The 25,647-nt window shown below is 39.3% G+C and overlaps 1 protein-coding gene across 14 annotated transcripts in view; it reads right to left on the bottom strand.

Moving 5' to 3' along the window:
- AOPEP (aminopeptidase O (putative)) overlaps positions 1-25,647 on the bottom strand; it is a 214,416-nt gene that overhangs the window by 17,478 nt on the left and 171,291 nt on the right. For 12 of the 14 annotated variants that reach the window (XR_010887035.1, XR_010887037.1, XR_010887036.1 and 9 more), the window contains one exon: positions 15,656-15,772. Coding sequence is in view for 8 of the 14 variants with exons in the window: in XM_067316700.1 (XP_067172801.1) it covers positions 15,656-15,772 (117 nt within the window). In the remaining 6 variants the exon portion in view is untranslated. Of the gene's footprint in view, positions 1-15,655; positions 15,773-25,647 lie in introns of those variants that run through there. The other 2 variants (XR_010887040.1, XR_010887042.1) reach the window with 2 other exon arrangements.

The raw sequence follows: 25,647 nt of genomic DNA, 5'->3' as shown, positions 1-25,647 counted from the left end.
CACAAAAGTAAATAGTTTTCCAAGTTTCAGCTCACTTTGCTGTGGACACCCACATCCATAATGTAGACCCTCAAAACCCTACCCAGCTGCTGCTTCTCCCAGGAGACACTAAACATCTCACCAGTAAATCCTCCTAAGCAATCCAGCTATGTTAGGGGGCATTTCTCACAGCACCAAGCAGATCCATGCCTGGCCCATACCTTCAAGGTCTACAAATTAAGCATTGCCTTACTTCCTCATTTGCAGAGTGAGTTATCCCTTCCTTAACAGAACAGAAAAACATTCAAAAAGTTTTAAGTTTTCTTCTGCTACACATTATCCTGTACAACACCTTCTCTGTCATATAACAAGAAAGACTTTCTTATGTATTCCTATAGCATGTATGAAATAGACGATGAGGAGGAAGGGACTGTGGTGCTCTTCCATGATCAATGCCCTTCTGTATCTCACGCTCCAGCAGTTACAGCACTCATCTAGGAGGTGAGCAATCGAGTTCAATTTCCACATCTGCTCAGGATCTCACACTGTGTCTTCAATTAGAGTATTTCAACGACCAGACAAACTGGATTCTCAGAATGGGACTCTCTCAAACCTCCTGATAAAGTTGCTTTTTCCTATATAATTAAAATATTTATTGATCCTAAAAGGAGAAAGTCAGAGAATCTGAGCTGTCTGAAGTATAAGGCACCTAAATAATTCTAAGTATTTTTAATAAGAACTGAGGCACCTGGCTTACACCATGCAAAAGTCAGCTCATATAACTTCTGTGGATGTGATCATAATATCTACACAGAAATCAGAACAGAAGTTCTCAGTATGAATGTATTTATGTGGTTCTACTTCTTAACGTACCAATGTAGTATATGTCGGCCTTACATTTTTCAGCACAGATTATCCAAATTCCAGCTGCTTTGGAAAACATGGAACATGGAACAATTAAGCTGTGTCTGCTTCCTTAGATCATTCCTTCCTCCATAGGGTTCCCATTCTTGACAATAAACCTCCTTTAAAATAGTTTAAAAGAAAAATATTTTTTTGTTGAGTGAGGTTTGAGACTTTCTCTCTCTCTCTCTTTCTTTCTCAGCTCTTTACAAATCCTGGAACACACCCAAATCTGAAATGCTGGGGATTTACCAGCTGGGGCAGAAGCAGCATGTCTGTTATACTCAGATTACACATTTGCCTCCCATTTTCTGAAAAGCCCCAAAGGCTCTTGCAGGAGAGCAAACTGCAGGAGAACCAATTGTTATTGAAGCGCTTGTAAAACTGACAGAACAGTCAGTCCCACCAGCTTTCCAGGGACATGCACTGGGCCCCAGGAAGCAGTGGGCAAAACTGTGCTCTACGTCCAAAGTGACCTGACCAAAACTGGCACTAAAATCTTAAGACCTGAACTGAAAATACCTTACTTGCTCTCTTGCCCTCCCACTCCCCCATGCAGTGTGGCTTGTAGGTTGCCATATACCGCAACTGCAGCTGAAGCAAATGCAGTTGCTTTTCAGATACACGCACTACAAAGAAGTAATTTTTCTGGTATAATCCAAGCCCTAGACTTATACCACAAACATGAGAATTTTATTCACATAAGAGGAGGATGGAAAAAAATCTTTCAGTTCCCAACTTCTCATCCAATCCTTAGAGGAGGAGAAGTAAAATGGGCCCCACAGCTCTGCAGTGTAATGAATGCGTCATGTGAACAGGCACTTTAACAAACCAGTATCAAAAGGAAATTTTGAAAACTAAGTAGCTTGTGGTAGGACCGAGCTAAACATACCGCATCCTGTGTATGATCTTCTTGGCTTTTCCTTTCCTCCTAGGAGCAAAGACTCAGTGGTGAAAATAAGAATTCATTAGTCTTTTCCAAATTTTCTCTCCGCACATTTCACTGTGCTCTTCTGCATGGTTCAGAGATGCACACCATATGCCGTTTTGGCTGGTTACATCATAAACAATATAAACCTAATCTGAAAAGTAATTTACAGCAACCCTTCCTGTTACTGCTGGCAGAAAGCACACTACTTTGTCTGGCTCTTTTATATGTTCCAAAGCTGAAGTAACACCTGTAACTGCCCACCCACCCACCCACACTCTCACTGGTTTGGCAGCTGCAGGGACCTACGTGCCAAAGTTGGGAACACGATTTATTTTTTCAGCCTCAGAGTCTAGACTCAGAGTTGGCCTTTTGAGTCCTCTCAACCAGTGCCTGATATTCCTTGGGATAAGGAGTGGTGGCTGGGGGGCTGGAGGTCTGGTGGGAGCTCAGGTTCCTAATGGATCCTCCTCTCTTGGAAATTGTTCTTTCCTCCAATCCCGCTTTCACAGCTGGTGCTGAGGTTTCCACCAGCATCATTTTAAGTTAGCTGAAGACTGTTGCTATGAGTTTGCAAAACACTCCAGAAATTGCAGTATATCACTGAGGCACAATTTGGTAGTAGGTCATTGTCTCCGGTATGACATTTGAAAACTGACTGTTTCATAAATATCAGCCACATCAAGTTCTATGTATTGATTAATATGTCTTGAAGTGACAATACTGCCAGATAGCACTAAGCTCCCACATTTAGGAGCAGCAGCTTACACAAATAATTCTCTGTAATTTCATTTTAAGAAAAATACATGATATCTCACAATATTGCTTGAGACTCAAACATTACCTGTATTTTGATAGTGCAATGGAAAATGTTTAGAAACAAAAATGACACTGACTTAGTCTATTTTTAGTGAAAGTCCTTATGTTTTAGCAGTCTGGGTCAAATTCTTTTGTTAAGTGATTCTTGAAGCTGACTGAATAAATCTATCTCAGGCATCAAATATGTGGCTTGATTTTCAAAAGAAAAGTTCCCATGGACATACCTGAAAAACAGTATTTTAAAACTATTTTAAACAGATCTTGAAGTAAAACTATAATTTTTTGTATCTGACCCAGGTGATAAAATACTTGGTTGATTAATTTTCTCCTCTCCCTTGCTGCAATGATCAGACAAGCCTAAAACAAACATCCACACAGAAAGCTTTATATGTTATATTGTAATAATCTATCTTGCTCATGTTCTCAGTCATACATATGCAAGCAAAAAATAAATATTTAACTTCTGAGTTTACAAAAAAGATTTAGAAAGCAAGTAATTTAAACCATGACTTTATTAAAAAAAGAAAAAAAAGAAACTAAAGAGTTGTACTAAGCCTTTGGTCTGCAGAATGGGAGACTAGCTTCAGGGAAAATGAGTACATTTTGCTAATAGCTGGATCCAATTTAAAAGGCGCCATGAGACAACAAATCTAAATTTCAAAACAAAAGCAACATATTTGGAGATCTTAGAAACTGGGGTAATTTAAAATATAGTAAGTGCTACTGTCCAACAAAATAGAACCTATATTAAAGGTAGGAGGCATATATGATCTTTATAAAACATGGGTTCTGGCACTATTGAAAAAAATCACTCCCAAAAGTAGAATTGTAAATGTTAATTAAATAGCCACAGATGCCAGACTCCAGTCTAATTTGCAGAGGAAAAAAATACAATGAAACTTTTTCAAATAATCAAACTGTGCTACTATAGATCAGTTTTAATTAACGAGAAGGAAGCTGGGTATCTCCAGAGCACTGGAATGCTGTTCTGTTCCATCTGAAAGTATTTATCTCTAGTCTCTTCCTATCCCTACGTAAATTGGATTCAGCTATTGGATCATTTTCAGAGATAATGAAGGAAAGATGTTACAGGCCAATATTTTGGAGTAATAAACAGGTTATTGGTTAATGTACAAGAATTACAGTTAAGAATTGCCAATTTGACAATGTTACTGTGGCAGTGTGTTTAATGATTTCATTTTTTCCCCTCTATTTTTGCACATGCAGACAGATTTAAGAACAGCTGAAATAGTTATCATTTAATACACCAGCCAGGCTGCACCAGTGATGTTTCATTCTACCTAGCCTGAGTTTCGGATGAGTATTCCTATCTTTTATTCCACAGTACATGGATACTTTTAGCATATAAATTTAGTTTCATGAACATTTAGCCGAGTTAGAGCATCAGGGATGCTGAATCAGCTCAGAAGGAGCAATGAAAAGGCCATGTGCGTTACAACTGTGCTGACAGAGTATCGGTTTGGCAATCTGAAAAAATATACTCATTAGCCAAAAAACCTACTGAAAGCAGCCAGAATGGATGCATCACTCTTTTGACAAGGATTCTGAAATTGGGTTTACTGCATATGCCAAGGGCTTGTCAGAAGTAGCCCGAGCAGAGAAGCTGTCTAACAGCTTAAATGAGCTTGTATTTTGGAACAAAAACTCCTGGACTTTTCAGAGCAGAAGTTATTTCTCAGGAACTGAATTGTAATGCTCTCTCTAAGAACACTGCAGGACCAAAGAAAACATGGGCCAGATACAGAGCTGCAGCAGCAGGCATCTTTGATAGGAACCTTTTTTCCCTGAGGCCCTCATAGCGTTAGCAAAATTCAATTATGCTGTCGTTTCCAATTCTTCTTCTTGAAGTGTAATACTCTTTCCCAGTATTAATTACTTCATTTTCCAGAGTTACAGTCAAAATTATGATAACCCTTCACATATCAAGAATGGCTTCTGCTAGCTGTACTCATCCTGCATTTTAACTACTGGGAAGACTTGCAGCGGGAAGAGGGGTGGTAGGACTGGAGCCTCATTGACTTACTAAGCCTTCTCATGTTCTCCGCTGGACACTGGCTGTCCAGGCAGCCCCATGTCAGTAGTTGCCCCCTTGGATAACAGCCTTTTCCTCCTCACATCTCACAGCACAAATATCTTAGCCCACCGACGACCCAGCAAACTCTAGCATGGTCATTCAGGAAACCCTAAAACTTTAAAACCTGAAATATATGAACAGGCCATTAAAAAGCTAGCTAAAATCTAACCTTAACACTGGACATGAGAGTTTGGTAATATTGATGACAATACCATACTACATTAATTCATTTTACTCCTTCTGATTGGTATTTCTGCAGAGATCAAGCAATTGCATACTGTATAAGGGGAGCTGGCAATGGGGGAAAGACCTCGTGGGTCCTCTCTCTCCTTCCTCCACCCAGCAGCTCTTATGGAGCGCTGTAGGTAGAGCTTGTGCAGCCACTGCCTCCGTTTAGTAAGAGGAAAGAGAGGTATTGTGTGATCAAGCTTTTCAAAAACAAATTATGTATTCTGCACTTTGGCCAACTGCAGATTGCGGGCACAACTGGCAGCATTTGAACCTGCAACTGCGCAAGTGTGCCAACAAGTCAGGCAGTGTGTTTCCATAGCTGGTGCAAGCCTTAATTAGCAGTAAGTGCAGGACTGAACCTTCTTCCCCGTATGAATTTGATTTGTAGGCATATATTCCCTTTCCATCCTTTCACCTCCTCTCCAACTGCATGTTTTAGTTTCAGCATTCACCCATTTCTCCATAATACAATTGAATTTTACTTTAAAAAAAGTTTCTACAGCACCTAGGCCTTGTTTAAGAGCAACCTGATCAGATCCTTCTTCTCCAAGTCCCACACACTGTAAACATATGATTCCACTTCCATTTCCAAATAAAACATGTGCTTCTCTACAACCGCCATGGTAGTCTCTTTCCTACATAAACATACAGAAGCCTAGGAATCACACAACATGCTGCTTAGAAAAGTCCAAACAGAGCAGAGGGCATCACTACTACTTCATTTGTTATGATTAGAAAGGCACAATGACCAAACAGCAGTGTTTCAGGTCAAGATTCATCCTTTGGCAATGAAGTACATGCTGGTAACTTGTTTAGAAAAAAACAAGTGCACTTTTTTCCCCACCTCAGGTTCACAAAAAGAGAGCTCCCAATTAGATGACCAGATGCTTTTCTCCCTGTGCGCGCCATATCTGTGATCAATGACATTTGTGTTCACAGAAGAAAATTTTCCAAAAGAAGGTAGAAAATGTAAGAGCAGTTAAGAAGCCATGTCTAATCTTTCTTGAAAGGCGGCACAGGCTGCACCTGTCTTCTAGTGTCAAAGCTCTCATTTATGCTAATATAAATAAGTGACTAAATCAGGACATGTAATTCTGTAATCCCACATGCCTTTCAGCCTGCCTTTTCTCTCTCCCATTTAACAGAAGATTGACACACAACAGTATCTGATCCCAAGTTTTTGTTCTTCTTCCACTGTAGACCAATAAAGTGATGATAGGACAGTGATCTATAGTGAACTTAGGTGAGAAGAGGGGAAAAACAGCTAGTACCAGCACCAAGGTAGTGTGACAGCTTTAACAACATCTGCTGGAAGAGAGGCTCCCTGCTGTGCCTGAAGGCTTTTCTCATTGTGTTTCCATTTATGCTGCCACGATCTCCGTTCTAGGGGGAGCAGGTCCTATATCATAATGCCATCTGAGGTAAGGAAATGTTTAACACAGCATGTGAACTCATTTAATTTGAAAAACAAAGATTTTTAGAAATAAGCCTTTATTAAAAACATAAATACACTACTTATACTGGAACCAAATGCTTCCCCTCTCCCCTGCCTTTTTGATATTGCGTGTTCAGCATGCTGGAGTGTTAGTACCCTTCACAGCTTGCAGCAAGATGGAGATGGCAGAAAAGATGTCATCAGCTTCCTTTTTAACAAATTTCCTGGAGATGTATGGTGAGTTTTGCTTTGCTGTGGTGCTGCTAGCTTGCACAAACAGGGGTGTCTTCTGGCCTAGCGCAGAACAAAGGCCCCTCACAACCCCCTGCACCCGTGGGAAGGGAAGACGCGCTGGCATCCAGGACTGAGCAGCTCCCATGCCCAGTACCTGCCACACCAGCCTCCTTTAGGGGGAACACCTTTCCCCCTAAAGGGCTAGTGGGGGGCTCTCAGTGCAGCTCTGTGGCTCTGGCCATGGTCCTGCTTGCCTCCCATCCTGGCGTCAGTGGCGCTCACCCCGTTTCTGAGCCACGAGCCATGTCGCATGGGTCAGCCACACGCATGAAGGCATGTGGCTGGTGAACCAGTAAGGATGGGCGATTGTGAGAGAATGGGAACAGGTCCCAGTCTCAAGTACAACCTCACATAGCTGCCTCCAGCAAGAAATACCCAAGTGACAAGTGCCATACATTCAGCAAGATGCAACGGGGGGGGCATATGTAGATGTTCCAACTGACACCTCATCCAAAATATGTAACAGGATTACAGCAACTGCCTCTCTGAGTCTCATATACAACCCCTTCCTAACGCCCCCTGACACCTTACTCAGAATATCTATCTACAATAATGTTTATAATACTTCTGGTATCACAACTACTTTTTTGCGTCAACATCATGAATGGTGCCCATCATTACTGTCTTCTCTAGCTGGCTATCCTGGCTGAGTCTGCCTGGAGTTTTTACCCATACAGTGTTCGTATATCTATTTCACACACAAGCTATTTATACATGCATGTAAAAGCATGCTAGGCTTATAAAACCAAATGTTGTAGTGGGAAAAAGCACATAAACACCCTTACATCTGAAGCAGAAAACCAGCTCTTTAAGAGTTTGATGTCAAGCACAGCAACCTTCTGTTACCAGTTATTATTAAATTATAACTTCTGCTCAGCAAAAGGAAAGGTTGCAGCAAGTAACGACACAACAGTAAGCTATTTCCCTTGCTTATACTCCTCTCTCATTTCTTCTCCTTCTATCTCCTCCTTCCCATAACTAGAGGCAAAAAAGTGCCTTCCTTTCATCTCTGGCCTCCCACAGTGACTGTGGTCCAAAAGTTTGTTGTTTCCAGGCAATATTACTGTCATAGACAGACTCTGGAACTGAATATGAACATGAGACACAAATTCCAGGCAATGAACAATGTGGCTGCCTGGCTTTTCCATGGTTTAGGCCACAGCCAGCCTATCCGGCCTGTGCTCACATCCTTCCAACTGTGCATAGTTTAAAGCTTTGGTTCCAATTTTCAAAACAATTAAACATGAGATTTTGACTCCAAAGACAAAAACCTTTCACATCACTCTCACAAACATCCCTTCCCCCTGCCCTGAAAAAAATCTGAAGAGAAATATATCTTGATTTTATAAAGTCAGAAGAAACACATATTCATTCCTGAATTAAGAACACCTAAATTTTACTCAATGTTTGAGTTTTTTGAGTTATCTTCTCTCCTTTTGTTCCCTGCCCCCAAGACTACCACTGCCCCTGCTACTTAGGATGATATGTACCCCATGTGGAACACAGCAAGAGTCCTCTCCAGGATGCTTCAATCCCAAAGGTATTCAGATGGCAGACAGCTGAAAAGACGAAAGCAGAATTTTACCCACACATTAGTAAGTCAGTGACTCAGCAACAGGACCAGATCTTTGTGGCAAAGGTAGTGACATCAGAACCAGCTATGGTTAGTAATTTTGAATTGTCCTATTTCTTGCGCTACTTAGACCTCATATACTTATGGCATCCCAGATTTTTTTTCCAACGTTGTGGTCCCATCCAAGCATAACTGGTATCAGCAGTCAGTCTTTATACTTAAATGAGAAGTACTAGGTGAGCTGTTTGGATGCACCATCAAAATCAGTTTATATGTAATAAAAAGTATCTTCAGGATTTGTTCACAGCTTAAAAAAAAACCCAAACACAGAAGGTGCCCCATACAAGCACAAACATGCCTACAGCTTCACAACGAAACAATTGGGAAGGACTACTCCAGATAGCTAGGGGCTTTTGTTTGTTTCTGTTTTTAAACACTGCATCCTCCTTGACATCCTGGTAGCTATGTCAGCGCTACCAAGTATATGCAAACAGAGTAACCTTCTAGATTTCATGACAAGGTGGTTTGTATTACAGAGCTAGGTTTGTACCACCCTACACAAAAATACTCTATAAAATTCCAAATAAAACAACTGCACCCAATTCAGGACACCTTCAGGATGGATTTCAGAAGTCCAGGGGTCACATCTTTCTCCTTCCAGACAACAGATTACAGAAAAGCAGAAGCAATATCCAGCTCCTTCTTCCACAGATTGTTTAGATAAACAGTAAAAAGCAATTCTGTATTTGGTTCCCTATTAATAACAGCTCCCCCCTTTTCCAAATCTCACTAAGTCATTGGGTTACCAGCTAAGGAGTAAATTAAGTGCCAAAGCCAGTTAGAAAAGTAACCCTGAGGTAGGGGACAGTAAGTGAACAGCACTGGTAATGGCAGCAATCGGGGACTTGGAAACTTTTGTTAATGCCACCCGGCAGCAAGTGAGATCACTTGGAATAAACGTATTTCTGTTGGCTCTTGCCAGTGTTTCGGATCAGGAGCGCTGACTGGTGCAAAGTTATTTCAAGTGTTCCATAAATCTTGCACTCCGAACATGTCCCTCAGAGAGCTAATGCTGATCGAGGGATTTTCTGTTCTTCTCAAGTGGCTGGAAAAATCCCCATATTTTGCATGTAGCAACAAAACAAACCTGAATTATAGCTACCTGAGATTATCCTTTGAGCAGTCTTACAAATTCATCCCAACACATCCACTGTGCTACGACAGGCACAAGAGTCAGAGTCAATCCCAGGGGACAATTCCCACTGCTGTTACTGGAAGTGTTTTTCCTTATCCTGTTCCAATTCTTTTAGCCTCACACTACATCTTGGGCCTCAACTTTGGAAAGCACATGCCGTATTCCTCAAAGCCACCTTTTTCAAAGTTCTTTTCATTGGGGGAAAAAAAATACAGGATTGTGAAAAACTATCTTTACCAATGGTAATACTGATACGTATACTCTCTTCCCCAAAGAGTCTGCAATCCATGTTTAAATGCAGCACTAGCGCAAACATCAAACTGGATGAAGACCTGATACAATCAAGATCACAGGGGCCTTTCAACAAGCAGGGCCACATATCTCCTTTGCAGGAGATGGAGTTAGTCTACTGTGCTTTGCCATTATCCCCTTTCCTGATGAAACTGGAAAGGATTTTCTCTGACAGTAAGATGCCCTTTACCAGTATTTGCCAGAGGAAGTATAAGGAGACAAAGCAGGGCAAAACTTTGTAAGCCTTGCCAAACATACTCTTATATACAAAATAAGGCATCTCTTGCTGACTTGGGTTGAAGCTGAGGAATCATCTGTCTGTTCAAATATGAAATAAATAGATCAGAAGATAGCAGAAAATAGCAGAAACAAGCAAGAAATTACTGTATTCACTTTTTTTTCCTCCTGAAGAAAGAAGTGTCCTGTAAAATGGTCACTAGTTCAAGCTCATTATCTTTTTCCTTCATCAAATTGGTGGTTCACACCAACCATGACATCAGCTATAGATAAGGACCATACAGGTATCTCCCAGCTCGGCTGCAATGACACTATCTGAAGCCCACCTCCCTGTTTCTCCATGGCCCAGCTAAGAAGGCCTGGCCAGTCTGTGGAGGTATTTGCGACACATTGCTAGTTTTATTCAAAAGCTGGAGATTGCTCCTGAATCCCTGCCCCAAGCACATCCTGTGAGGGAGGACTAGCCCAGTGGCTGGGCTGAAAGGAGAGCTCACCAAGTGCCTTTTCTGCCTGCTAGCAGGGACTGGCCTTTCCCTGCCAGTTCCCTTTTTCATCCAATTTTACACCATACTCCAGAGAGCTTTGTTCCATATGGGTGCCTTCTAACAATGCTTAATGTCAACCTGCAGGACAACTGAATAATACAGCACAAGAATGTGCTTAACTTACTGCAGTGACCAGCAGACGGGAAGCAGTAAGACAGATATTGCATTGTAATTCGTTTGTACTTCTGTGTCTGCCAGTTTTTCACAGGTTAGGAAAGATCAATGAATTGAAGTTATTTTGCTCTAAACACAATTCTCACTACTTTAAGGACACCAGGCACCTTGTATGGTTTGTATTACCATGACTGGATTTCTGTCAGTGAAATAAGATGCCACCACTTTATAGCCTCGGTCTCATAGGCAGACCTCATGCACAATGAAGTAGTTGTGTGAGAATGGCTTTATGCCACCTACCTGACTTATGATATTATGATCTTAACTCATTTTACTCACATTTTCTGCAAAAACAGTTATAGTCTCTCCTCTTTTCCTCTCCCCAAACATACCAGGTTATGATCCTGAATACAGGGAAAGCATTATGAAAGTGAAGAGCATTTCAGCCAATCTGCTGAGGGGGGAAAAAAAAACACCTAACAAAGCAGCTTTCCATATGCTGGGCAGGCAGGATATTTTACAAAAAAGTGATGCCTACAGTAGGAAGGAAAGAAAAGCTAACTCTACTGTGAAAATACTGGGGAAATGCATCATAAAGCTTTCTGCTTCATCCACATTCCATGCTTTTTATCACACAGTCTTACATAATTCAGCAAAAATACTTGCAGAAATATTGTCAAGACTTAAATAGGACTCAAAGATTCACATACATTTATTGCCTTTCTCCTATGGCTACCTTAGTGATTTTTTTCCTGTTGCTTTTGTTACTGTTCTGCAGGCTACCTGCACATCCTGTAATCTTCTGTGCTGTATATTACAGGCCTCTCCCTGACCAAACCAAAGATTTCAGAGAGCCAGTAATGGAAGTAACCATAGGGCTGCTAGTTACAGAGTCACAGTTTGTTATCCAGAGCTGTCAGTGTTGTCTTTAGATATTTGTACCTAACATTCCACTTTTTTTAAAATATAAGTCCTCAACAGACTATGCTAAAACATAGCTTGCATAATGATATCAAAAGAGGTGTTATCAAGGTTAAGAGGACTTATAAAATATTAGTGATCACAAACTTTCCAAGTGGACCAATTCTCTAGGTTCTCTCAGAAGCTAGATCTTGATCAAATTAACTATACGTGTAAAATGGCCACCTCAGATCGGCCAACCAACCCGAACACCCTACCGCCCCACCTTTGATTCTGCTATCTTACTACAGGGTCTGATGACAACTGTAGTTTCTTTATAACATATCCCAGCTCTCCTCAATCAGCTACACCTCCAGCTGGACTTTGTCATCTTTGATTAACTGCATCCAGACAACTTCTGTAATGCCTCTCTTGGACACTGGAGATGTAGTATATCACAGGAGATGTAGCCTGTCTATGAACTATCATATTATGTAGCAGGAAGCAGCAGAGCAAGAAAAGAGGAAAGGGGAAGAAGAAACCAAGGACACAATCATTCTTCCATGCAATTGCCTCCCACTTGTCTGACAGAGACATGATGGGCTCAGGGCATTGAGAGTTGGTGAAGAAATGGCTTTAAACTTTGAAAACTCCATTGCTCTCAAAATGTTGTTTAAGGATATATTGGGATATGCTCAATTCAAATAATTCATGTCAGTGAATTTATCTCTGAAAAACAAACTTGTAGTTTCCTGCCTTCTCAGATTTCCAAGGTTTGAATGGTAAACAGACAGCGAAGTCACCATTTGTTACAGAAGTGGACTGAACAAACAGGAGGGAGCCACAAATTGTGCTGCTATGCAGATGCCCTACAAGCCTCCTGTGGCATCCAAGGGTGGGGGCAGGCCAGTCTGAAATGTGGTTAGACAATCAGAATCTCACCTCTGGCCCTGGAGGCTCAAGAGTTGCTATCACAAAAAAATATGGTTTTGATTATGAATCAGAAATATGTTACCTAACCTCTGACTTTTTGAGTGAAACATTTAAATGAATGCCTGAATGAATTTAAATGAATGTCTGAAGCTACAGAAGATCGGCAGTGAGACCCCATTTCAGAGAGAAGGGGAGCTACCCTGAGTCACTCTGGGCTGTGGAAATCCCTGGGTGGATACAGCACGATCTCTCCTTGAGGAAGCTAGTCACTGCTTAGATTCCAGGCAAAGGCTGACTCACCTCCTCTCTTCTCTTCTGGCTGGTGCAAAGGAATCAAAGCGAAGCAAATAACCTGCTGCAAACCCTCCTCTCCTGTCTGAAGTGAGGTGTAGCCCTTATGCTGGAAAGCCTGAACATGCATGTGCTAACTGGCAGTGAGGAGTACCAAATTCTGCTGGTGGTGATCTTAGCTGAATGAGAACAAAACCTGCGTATCACTGTGGGCAGGTGCAGATGCTGCCAGGCACATGCAGTTTTAGGACACCAAGTGTGTTGAATTGTAAAGTCAAACTAAAGACATTTCAGAAAGATATATATATATATATATATATATATATATATATATATATATATAAAAGCTTCAAGAAACAGAAACCAGGACATCCCATGCTGTACTTGCATAGAACAAAAAAACCCCATGTACTTGAAAAGGTGAGATTATTCAAGCCCTTTACTTTTTTCACATTAGTCATACAAAGCCTGGAGCATTCTACCATTGCAAGAGTACTCATCACAACATATAGATACTATTCTTTATATTCCCTCTGATGCTGTAAGAAAGTCATTTAGCTATCCGCCAATACATACGGGGAAAGCCTTCCAGCTCCCAAGGGTGTATACAACACTTCATGGACGATTTTTAAGTGCCAAACTTTAAAATGCAGACATACTTCATAGTGCACCACTCTCACCCATTGCTGGCTCTATCATTGCTAATCCATAGCATAAGACTAATGTGAATATAAACATTACTTGTCAAAAATAAGAAAACATGTTCTTATTTCTTATTCTGTTCTGGATGGAACACAACTGACAGCCTTACTTATAAAAAATCCGTGAATAAAACCTCTGACATTGACAGAGTTTTCTTTTTCACTAGTCTGCCTGCAATTTTTTATGCCTGAATTTTTAATGATCAATTTCTGACATTTAGTTACTAAAAACATTTGAACTCCAGCAACACAGCTGGATGACTATAACTGATTAATGTCTCCACAAATCAAATTAAGACATGAACAGCTTGGCCAGAAGCTTGGACTGCAGTTCTTTGTTCCTGGGTCATTATAAGAAAAATCCCCACTCCACATACTCAAGTTAGAGACATGAAAAGTTCCCCCCTCAGGTACGTGAAGGCATGTAAACTAACATTCCCTTTAAAGGACTGTAGGTGACTGTGATCTGATGACTGGTAAAACACTAATGGTAATGTTATCTTAGTTGTACTTCTGAAGGTCCACTAAGCCTTTGGTTTCACTTTGTAAAATAACATGGAGATTACGGTCCTTTCACTGAGGCCATAATTTTGTTTTTAAAAAAAGAAAAAAAAATCCAGGAGACCACTCATATGCCTTTATGTGACATTCCAAAGAAGAAAGAAAGGCATGAATGTGGAGAGAAAGGAAAAACTGGAGAAACCTAAGCCTGTGGTCTGGTGCTCACAATTCACTGGCACGAAGCAGCAACACCACAGCTATTGCTTTGATCTACCTCCCTAGTTATTCCTCTTCCTGTTATAGAACTTCTGACATTTCACTGGTATTCAGATGCGATTAAAATATATCCTAAATTCTATAAATAGAAAAGTTGGTTCAAGTACTAATTAAAAACAAGCCTGGCATTTGGAAACTCATATCAACAAAAAAAATAAAAAGGTGCAATAAACAGCAAGAGTCAAAATGTTGCCCATTTTTTTGAGAAAAAGCTAGACCTCTGCCCTATGGATGTTTCCATTAGTATTTGGATTTCTAAGTGTTTATAAGCAACCACCTAGCAATTTCAGTGTAAGAGTAACAGGACAGAATTTGCTCTCCTTCAATTCTAATTACTGCCATAAAATTCCAATTATAACAGGGTAAGTCATGCACACTGACCTTCCACAGTCTTCACAGTAGTTTTTAATTAAGTAGAAGTTGAGTATCTTGTTAAGTTTACCATGCTCCTTCATTGTACATTAGTTTGAATATGTGCTCCTTAATAACTAGCCCTTTTTATTTATACAGCTACACATACTTTATTTTCACAACTGGTTTCATCTTCTCATCTCCCCTCCTGCATACTATCCACTTGAAGTAAATCCCTACTTATTGCAAGGGTGCCTACAACCATAAGTTCTGCTGTCTTAATTATCACAATTCTTCCTGCTTGAGAAATCCACCGGACTCTACCAAATAGCCAGCGCTGTGTGTGGTAGTAAGGACTTACTGGTTTGGCCCCTTAAGACATTAAGCCCTTCGGAGCAGGGATGCTAGTCTCATAGATGTCTGTGATGGGGAGGCATATTTATGGTATCATATAAAACTGTGCTTTCTTAAGTGACTGTTAACATCTTTGGCACTTATTAGCTGCAACTGTAAAGAACTGATTCCTCCTTGAAACTCATGCCCAAAAGCAGAACATACTGTAGTCTCTCTGGAAGGCAAATTTTTCTAAATCCTGAATAAGACTTGGGAGAAACAATATGGGCTGACCATGTAGAAGAACAATTTTAGACCATAACAGACACATGGTTGCATCTGGAAACAATACATATAACTAAAATCAACCGAGCTCTAAATATACAGTCAGCATTACATAGCGAGAAGTTTAACATTTGAATGAACATGCTACCTAAGATATATGTAAAATTATATATAAAATCTATGCTGTATTGCCTCCTATTACTATGGTATGCAAACACATCTGGACCTACACAACACACACACACACACACACACACACAGAGGGAGAGAGAGAGACTCAGTAACTAAGGCATTTGAAGATGCAACAATACTGAAAAAAAAATACGTGCTTTTAGTTTTAGACAAGGAAAAAGGGATTTGAATGAGTCTGAATCCTAGTAGAATACTATTATTCCTAGTCAACAACGCAATGACTCATTTTAGGGTGATTTTTTTAGTGATTTACCTCTGCATCCTGCTCACGGAGCTTGTATGTTTTCTCTAAGCATTGTAGTGTTCTAGGACATAACGTCTTCTCTTCCAAGAGAGACTCCAGAAGTAAGACCAGCTGGTCCGGGAGAAGCTAGGAGGAAAATAAACGCCTTGTGAGAATAAAGCTGTGTATACTGAGCAATTAAATGGAAACAAACCAAAGAGGACAAGACTGTGATAGTCTGTGTAATTCCACCATGTGCTTGAAATATGGCAAGAACTTCTAGCTGATTTCTGAAAAACCTCAGGGTTTACGTCTCTGTATTCTGAAAGACTCTGTTCTGGGGCCTAATTAAGACTCATTTTCCATGGCTTTCATTACTATATTTAGATCGGATCAAAACCATGTTTATCTTATTGAAACATTATCATAGCTTATTAAGCTAAGATCTTTATGGAATACATATGCTAAGTAATTCCATTTTGTTTGGGCTTGGAAGGCATAAAATATGAGAATAATTTATAGTTCATTATTTCAGGAATCAACCAGACATATAAATGTATAATTGTAAGAGTGGCATTTTTATCTACTATATGAGCAATTGCTTGGTATTCTTACAGTAAACAAACACAACACAAGTAAGCAACACACAAAACAAGGATTGTAACAACACATTTTGAGGTATACTCTAAGGCACTCTTCTAGTGCAAAGAATCAGGAGCCATCCAACACTACAGTGAAAAGAAGGCATGGATATTACGTCTCTGGCACACGCAGTATATATATGTGAATATATTTAGTAGTTAGTTGCTGTGACTCCAAAACCTAACATTTTCAAGTTGAACCTAATGTAGCCTGAAAACAAAAAGCGTAAGTCTGATGTAGCAAGTGCTTAAGTGCTCTGCTTAATAGGCTTACTGGATGAACAAATAAATAATTCAAACAGAGCTCAGACAGAAATTATACCAGCTGCCAGGAAACATGCATTGGAAATTCAGGGTTCAGAATGACCAGTCAGAAGTTCATTACACGCCCCAAAGTTTTCCCCACTATTCGTCATTGTGGAGCACCAAAAGAGAAAGAGGGAGGGAGGCAGGACATGAATTTAAGCTTTTGCATGCAAAAAGAAACCAGAATCGCTCACTTTTAATATTCTCCAGACAGATTAATGAAAAAAAAAAAGATATCCTGTTATTTTAGCATGACTTCCAATTTTTATCACATTTGGAGACTCTCTGTTCCTGCCTCATGGCTCATGACCCTCCCTCCACCTTTTTGGTGTGCTAATCAGATCCAAAATGAAGTTGGACACAGGGAAGACCTCTTCCACTGGCCTCTTACAAGCAGATACCACAACTGCGGCTGCCTCTGTGGACTGAACGAGCCCACACCCCTCATCTCTGACAGTAAGTCCAGGAAGATATCAAGGACTTTCTGTTATGTCTTAACCCGTAAAGATTTTGCAGTTAACTAAATAAACAACCCAGTATTTTCTTCCCTCTTAGTCTGACATAATTTAGTGTTAGTATCTAAATCATAAAAAGGAGGGAAATAGATCTCCTTAATAGGATTTTGACGATTTGGTTTCCTTGCAATGCATTCTATTATTACTAAAGTCGTATTCTTGGGGACTGAAAAAAACCCTACATCTTACTAGCTCTAATTGGAACATTTTCTAAGTGCTACCCAAGCCTGCCAACAAAATAGAGTTGTTAAAAATAGTCGGACATTTAAAAATATTTAATATTTCAATTTTAGGACAACTACTAAAATGCCAACTTGAATATTTATTGCACCATCCAAGAACAGCTGCTTGGGCAGGGGGAGAAGAATACTTTAAAAAAGAGAACAGGGAAGGCTTCTGGGAAACGGCTCTGCTTGGAAACTGAATTCATTTTGAATGCTAATAAAATTTGAAATGTTGCAGAACACCACAAACAAAAAGGTAACTTCTTATTTAGAAAGCTTTCACTGCTAACTACAAAGACAGCAGAGCCTTACTTAATTTGCAGAAACTGCTGAAATACATACATATATGCTAGAGAAAGTACAGAATAGTTTAGAGTTGTTATTTCATAATACATTGTCAGTATAATTGTTATATGGGTTCACCCACAGAAAGCTATTGTTTAAGATAATATTAGGGAATCTAACTGAAGCCAACAAAAGCAAAGAAGTAAAGCAGCAGCCATGTCCTTAATTTACCTCTGTCTAGTGCTGCATTATGGCTGAAGAGTTTTCAGGATTATAGTTTAAACTCTATCAGTTTATATGTGAGACTGCAGAGAAAAAAAAACCTGATACCATGGCTTCTGTTATTTTCCCATGTTCTAGGTACCCGAGACAACACTTTACATACTAGTTTCCAGCTTCTGGTTTAATTAAAGGCCACGTTAAGAACTATTGAACATGGGCGCGAAGGGTGGGTGCACTAGCAGAAGAAATGCTGACAGCTCTGTAACCAAAGTGGCACTAGTGGGCGCAGCTATAACATTTTGTTCTTTCATTTACTTCCAACAAAAAATACAGGGAGGAACATATTTTCTTTCATTTCTTCCCCTCCCTGCAAATAAAAGAGACTCTGCCCAAGAGAAAACGTATCCTGAGCAAAGACGCAGAAAGCTCGGGAGAAGTTTCAAGACACGGACTACTAAAAATTCCTTTAAGGTTTAAAATTCTTCTGCCCTCTTTTTCCCAAATAGAGCAATATGAATAATACTATCCACAAAGCAATTTATCAAAGATTGTTTGTAACTTCATAAAATTGCACTAGAAGTTTTATTTAACTAAACACACCCCATTACTTTTTGTTTTCCTAACTACTGTCCTTACTTGTCCCAGCCACCTGTTAGTTCTCGTTTTTCACACTGAGAATTGTTTGGGGTGCATGCTGTTAATTTTCCACTTGTTTGGCTTGTGCTTAGTACAAAGGAACCCTTGCTTTTAGGTGCTACCAAAAGATAAATGCTGGGAAAACAAAAACAAATTCAGTTTCAAGTGTTTTGAAAACATTTTCCTTTATGCGAAATCAAATTCTGTGAATGTATCTTGAATATCTAACTTGCAGGAAAAATACACAATGTAGCTGTAGCAAAATACGGCAGGATAAACATCCCTGTGTCAATGTATGTTTCCATGCCAAAAATACTTTCTGAAAACAACCATAAAACCCCGAATACAAAATTTTAATCTTTCTGTTAAAAAAAATTATTAATAATAATAAAAAAAAATCTATGAAGTGCATGGGAAAATGCTGCATAAAAATGCTCAAATATACACGATTATTAAAGTAGATCACTTAGACCAGGAAATGCAGATAATATCAAGAAATAGTATTTACAATGTGAATCGACCACTTTGTATTATGGCTACAATTGCTGCAATGCCATCTATTTATATTGTAAAGTAGATAGCTCTAGTCCCAACCCATGCCTGCTGCATGGAAATCATACTACTTTCACAGGGCTCCCCCTCCTCCAATTGTGAGTACTTACACTACAAAAAGATAATAAATTAATGTTTTGATCAAGCACACCAATGTTTTTTGTCATGTCCCATAAAACTAAACAACATCCCCACTATAAAGTTGTATCTCAGTGCTGTATACTTTATTTTGCCCTTAAGACTGCACAACCTCTCTTGCAACTATTCAGCCTTCTGAAAAAGTTTATTTTGTTTTTCCACTAAATAGTAATTTCCCCATTGCTTCTTATGTGTGAACTGATATGGTGGTTTTAAAGTTTGAATAATTAGGCTGCTACCTCTGACACAAACTTGAAAAGATGTGGAGTTTCAAGACTAATTCTGTATTTGAAAAAGGCAAGATGAAAAAATAAAAACAGGTAATCAAATTGAAAATATAACTGAGCCTGTTATCAAAGCAACATCATGCTGAGATTCAATATATACTAAACATCTGGGAATGAGGAAAAGGAAACTGTGTATTTTATCCATATCAGTATACAAGACACTTAAAGCACTATACCATGTTAAAAGAATATCTCAAGCTGCAAACAGTTCTGAAAGGGTTTCTACAAATAATCATGGAACAAAAGTATGAATTTTTTGAATCATAGCCCTAACCTGTAAAAAGCACAACCCCCCCCCCCCCAAATCTTGCTTCCTGAAAGATCTGGTATTGCAGCTACAGAGGTCATTGACCTCACATCCCAGAAGACCACCCACACGAAGGAGAGTATTTATCAATATCTGCATTAACAAATGCAATAAATGCCAGATTCGCCCTTTATACTAGAAAAATGCCACTGAAATATTTGACTACTGACCTTTCACAGCCATGAAATGTGACACAGATACATGTACTTGAGCATCCAGAGCACCAGTGCTTGCACTACACCCCTAAGCCAGGACACAAATCACTAAAGTAGTACAGCTGGTATGCTGAATATCCCATTTGCTTCAGTCTACACTTGAATGAAGTCATTGAAAGCCTCCTTGGAGGGGAAATGCGCCTCAGACTAATGCAGCAACCGATTGACAGTGGCGTGATTTCTATTATTACTCCATTATCACACTGGGATCTGTGCCTAAATGAGCATACTTCCTCCCTGATGCCATTTCCTTTTATCCTGGCTCTAGTCTAAAAGCGGATCAATGGGAGTAATACATATGATATCACTTCAATTTACAGCTACTGCCTCCCTCTCTCACATGCATGGATAGATCAACTCTTCCCAAAAATGGTTAAGAAATGCATAGGGAGACTCTTCTCCCAGAAAAGAGTTCTCTGCTATATTTATCTATGTAGCTACAGCAAGGAACTGTTTATAACGAGCAAAAATGGGGGGGGGGGGGAAATCACTACTGTATGCTGGAAAATGCTGGCTAAAATACAACACAAACAAGGCCCAAAACAGAATTAAAGCAATTTGACCTTTTAAAATTACACAGAAAAGTTTCAAGTTTCCAAGACACAACAGATTTCGGCAGTATTTCTCTGGGAGAAGGCAGCCGCTCCCCCCCCCCCCCCCAAAAAAAAAAAAACCAAACCCCATACAATATCTTTTCATTTACATTTTTACAAGATTTTCCAAAAGACAAAACAAATTCCTTCCCGCTCCTCTCATAAGAAGGGGAAAAAAAACATCCCAGAGTTCAACAGTGAATGGTTCCCTTCAGACAGAATTTCCTCATTAATTGCAGATAAGAAAGGGCTGCTACTAGTCCAGCGGACAGGATTTATAGGCCAGGCCATCTCTGCGCCTATATTCTGAACTGACCAAACAAATCCCTGAACGAATCTTGTGTCGTAAACTCTTCGAATAGACAATTTGCCTGGAGGGCTGTTTTCTGCAGGCTGCATTAAACAGAAAACCTTTGTAGAACAAATCCCCCCTTCCTTATGTCCAGAAAACTGTTAGCTTGAAAATTCAAGAAAAGTCTATCTACTTAACAACATTTTTAGATGGACTTGGTCACTGTTTACCTCAAACAATATTCTTAGATGCTGTTTTCATCTGCACTGTCACTTATTTTAAATGAAAAAGAGATTTTTTTTTTCCTTCAGGGACTAAAATATACTTGTATCAAGTAACATGAATTCAATAAAAATGTCCACACAAACAGCTGTTAACCAGTATAGTGCAATACACTGTACTTGAAGAGGTTCTAACTTTGAGAAAACTAGTCTGTAGTTTGATTAATACACAGAAAAAAAAGTAATCTGCAGCTGACAAAAAAATGCTTTGAACTGGTCTGCAGAATAAAACCCATCTATTCCAGTGGCTGACAAAATTTCAAAACTGTGCATTGAAGCAGCCTGTTCTGTTTAACTTTATTTAGGTCAGTTTGTTTATGACTTTCCTCTTGATGAAAAATCAGCTCCCCTTCGAACGTTTATGAAAGATAACTAGACTTCACTAAATTTAAAAGCAAAATAAATATCTGTGTCTGTTGCATATTTCCTTCTAGCTATAAACTACAGTTCCATCAAATGTGCCCCTAATTTTGTGCAAGTCTTCTCAGTCACTTTTTAGAGTACTCTCACTGTGCTTGGCAAAACATTTTCCAAATTTTTTTATTTTTTTTTATATTTTAAACAGGAATTGTATTGAGTTTTTAATCATAGAAAAGAAATTCCTGTGAAGTTTGCTTTCTTCAAAAAGTTCTTCTTCAAAAAGCAACAATCATGAAAAGTTTATCAACATTTGATTTGTGATACATTTAAAAAGACTGACTCTGAGACATTTAGGAGGTCTGGTATCACTTGCTTCATACCAGTAGGACATAGAAGTGATATTAAGAGAACTGTATTTAATATAAAAATGGTACTTGCATATAGTTCACAGTTATTTTCCTCTTTTGAACATCAAAATAAAGGATTTCTTATTTTTGTAAGTAGACTGTCTACGACACAAATCATTTTAAGGTGATTATCTATTCAAACATGCAGCTTTGATTTATTTTTGCTATTTTGTACAAATAAAAACATTGCTGGATGAAGGACACATGTCCCAAAGAACAGCACAAAATTATCTATACACCCCAGTATAACAGCTTGATTTTCATCGACTTTTATGACTCCCTTTCAAATGCAAGGACAAAAATAATCGTAATCAACCAATAGAGTGCAACTGTCAATAAGCAACCAATAAATGTTATCTCACAGGACAGGGCTACAATTTTAGACAGGCTTCTGGAGGGTTCAAAAAGGAGTTTTTGCGCATGTTTCTGTTTTTAATCACAATTTAATCTAATGTGTGGAACACTAATGTGTTCACACAGCAAGAAAACTTGGGAAACCTATTCTAACTAAGCAAAGTATTTGTCAAAGGGGTGTGGGGGAAAGAAATCTTTAACGGATAGAAAAAAAAAACCAAACCAGTACCAGAATTTTTGAAACAGGAGTTGCTGGTGGACAAGCACTTTCCAAAATGTGCCTGCTTCTTTGAAAATCTGAAATTGTCTTCTGCAAATCTGTTCTAAGGTAGCATTGATCTTTTTCAAATAATGTTTGAGCACCCAATGCTGTACATCCTTAAGTGTTATGGACACCCAATTCAGGAAGGCTCTTGAGACTACTTATGTGCTTAAACTTCATCACATTTGTAAGATGTTTTGTTCTGTTGTATTTTAAAACACAATTTTGACCCTGTAACAATTCACTGAATAGATCTCACTTTATTATCCTCCATCAAATTGTTTGGTACTTATGCATTAAATTTTGTATTTGATTCTCTGAACACTGAACAATATTTATAGAGTAACATTTAGGCAAAAGCAGACAGGGAAACTATGGGTATACATTACAACACAACAAGATAAGAATGCAAGGATTTCATCTTATCAGTATCTTAGATGACTGTTAATATAGGAATCAGCAGCATAAATAAATATTTTAAGGTGTTTCATATTCTGTGTTTGATATTCTGGCTACACATTACCAGTAATGTTTTTAAAAGGCCAGCAATTGCTACCAGTCCATAAACTGAATTTTTTTTCTTAAGCTATAGTACAAAATATTTTCCCACAATTTACTTAATGGAGAGAAGATCCACTTATAAAGAAACTCAACATCTGCAATCTAATATAAGTGCACTGAAATGTCAAAAATGATTAAACCTTTATGAGCTAACATAGTGCTGAGCCAGCAAAATGAAAACCAGGTGGCTCCACTACAGGTTCAGTCAGGTTATACATTGCTTTTCCTCAACTCCTGTTTTCTCAAAGAAATGTTTCACCATAACTTTACCCTTGAGCATAATAGTTCCCTTTTAAGCATAATAGACTACACATTGTCTATTCTATGCAGATTATAGTCTCTGCCACTTAGTATCATGCGTTCAGCACAAGTTCCTCCTGGCTTCAGATGAACTGACCATGACAACAGAAAAGTGGACATGAGATGCCAGATTCCCTGTCTGAAATCACACTCCACAGGACCATAGCTTACATACATGCAGAACAGACTGGATGGCCATGACAGAAACTGGAGTTGAAGCTGGTAGCAGTAAGCTACCCCTTCACTTGATCTATGAAGTCCTCAGTGTCCCCAAAGCCTGAAGAGGAGATCAGAACGCCAGCACCACAGGTTGTGCTCTCAGATCGTGAGAATGCACCTGGCACCAATATCATCTTTCTCATCAAACAGCAAACCCAACATAGGCAGTTCAAGTTCAGCAAACTGTTCATTTAACAAAGAAAAACAAAGCCTAGAAGAACTTTGGATTTGTTTTCCAGACTCTTAGACTACTATAAATTAAAGGTTTCATACAGAAGCCCAACAATACTTCGTCAGCACTTGGTGGGAAGACTTCAATATACACGTTGTAACAGCTGCAAAAGTGGAGAATTTGTCTGCTTACTTGTCCACCCAAAACACTCTAGGTCACAGCCACTCCAAACCATGCAGCTGATGACAGCTTAAACCAGCTTACCTTGGCTGATCATCATCTAGGTCCTCAGCAAACAAACAGCTCAGTGATCACTCTCTGAGCCATAAAAAAAGGTTATGGACTACAGCAAGACCAAAAACAGTCAGTTTACTAATCGTGCAATGAAGAGATAAAGAACTATTATCACTGTATGCTAGTCTCAGCCATCAGAGAGAACACCCTCAAACAAAATTCCTGTAGTTTTTGGTCTATATGTACTAAAGGAAGAAAAAGGGACAAAACCATGACTGCTAAAGAAAATTAACTGATTTTTCTAGGCTTTGCTAAAGTTGAAAATTACTGCCCAAGAAGCCTCATCACCTGGCACTGGAAGTGCCAAATCTCCAGAAACTACCTTGGGCGTTTAAGCTACTTCTTCAACCCAAAATTCTTGCAACAGAACTGAGCAAGAACAAGCTTGAAGAAATGCCTTATTTCTTTGAGAAAATTGCATGTATGTGGAAATTTCTGGAACAACAGAAATTTGCTCTACCTACACTAACCAATGGAGAGCCCAGTGAGTTTCCAGAGTTCATCCTGGATCATGATCATCAAAGATTACGGAAATTAAGAGTTTCTGGACACTCTTCTGGGGTAATGGGGTGTTATGAGGCCCAAGACTTGTTAACCAGAACATTTTTTTGTCCTGATGAGTTGGAGTTGAGTACAAAGGTATTACATCTGCCCCAAATAGCCAGTATCAGTCAGAGAAAAAACCTGAGGAAGAGAGAACTTCCTTCCTTCCTTCCTTCTCTAATCATTCAGCAGCTGGTGCTACTGAAAAAAATCACACCAATTCTACTTAATGCTGGCTACAGGATACGACTGCTTCACTGGGGAGGTCTGACTGCAGTTCATCAGAAAGCACTAAAATGTCACAAGACATTCCTGGAGAAAAGGACCAAAGCACAGACGAGAAACTGTACTTTTACCCCTTGATCCTTTACTCCCAGAATCCACAAGAATCAACTCTCATTTCTGTCCTTTCTGATTTCAAAACAATTGGTGACAGGTAGTTTCATGTATAATTATATCAGTTGCATTAAAATTTGCACATCGACTATTTTTCCTGACCTGAAACCTGCTTCTGCTGCGTTCTGTGTCAAACACAGCCTATGCTCTCGCACATCAGTTTTTCCAACATGTGACCTGTCACGGTTCTCCTCTGTTAGGATTTTTTTTGTTTGATTGGTTTTTTTTGTCCATAATGCAGCTGACTATATTAAATGGACTCAGCTTTCAGAAATACACACATACCTCCAAGGAGGCCTTAATTACAAAAGATCTTACAACAGATGTAACCAGAACAGAATGCAGGGGATGCTGGGGACTTAGCAGAGCAGCATGCAGAGTTTGCAGTCATGAAACAGTCTCCTTTGACCAAAGGTACAGAGATGTCAATCCACCACCAAAGTATTCTTGGGCTTTTTTTTTTTTTTTTACCTAAGCTCTTACAACAGCCATCACAAAAATTCTCCAGTTGTCTGGAGACTTCTTCCATCATGGCTGAAAGTGATCCAGCTCCAGGATTGCCATTACTTCTCAGCCTGATTACCTCAGCGTCTCCAAATGAAGCCTTTGGCATTTCAAAAAGCAACTAGTACTGAACACTGCACCATGTGTCTGTAGCAA

Source organism: Apteryx mantelli, chromosome Z (assembly GCF_036417845.1).
Source record: "Apteryx mantelli isolate bAptMan1 chromosome Z, bAptMan1.hap1, whole genome shotgun sequence".
Taxonomy (NCBI): domain Eukaryota; kingdom Metazoa; phylum Chordata; class Aves; order Apterygiformes; family Apterygidae; genus Apteryx; species Apteryx mantelli.
The sequence above is the reverse complement of the archived record's forward strand: the minus strand, read 5'-3'. Positions and strand labels throughout refer to the sequence as shown.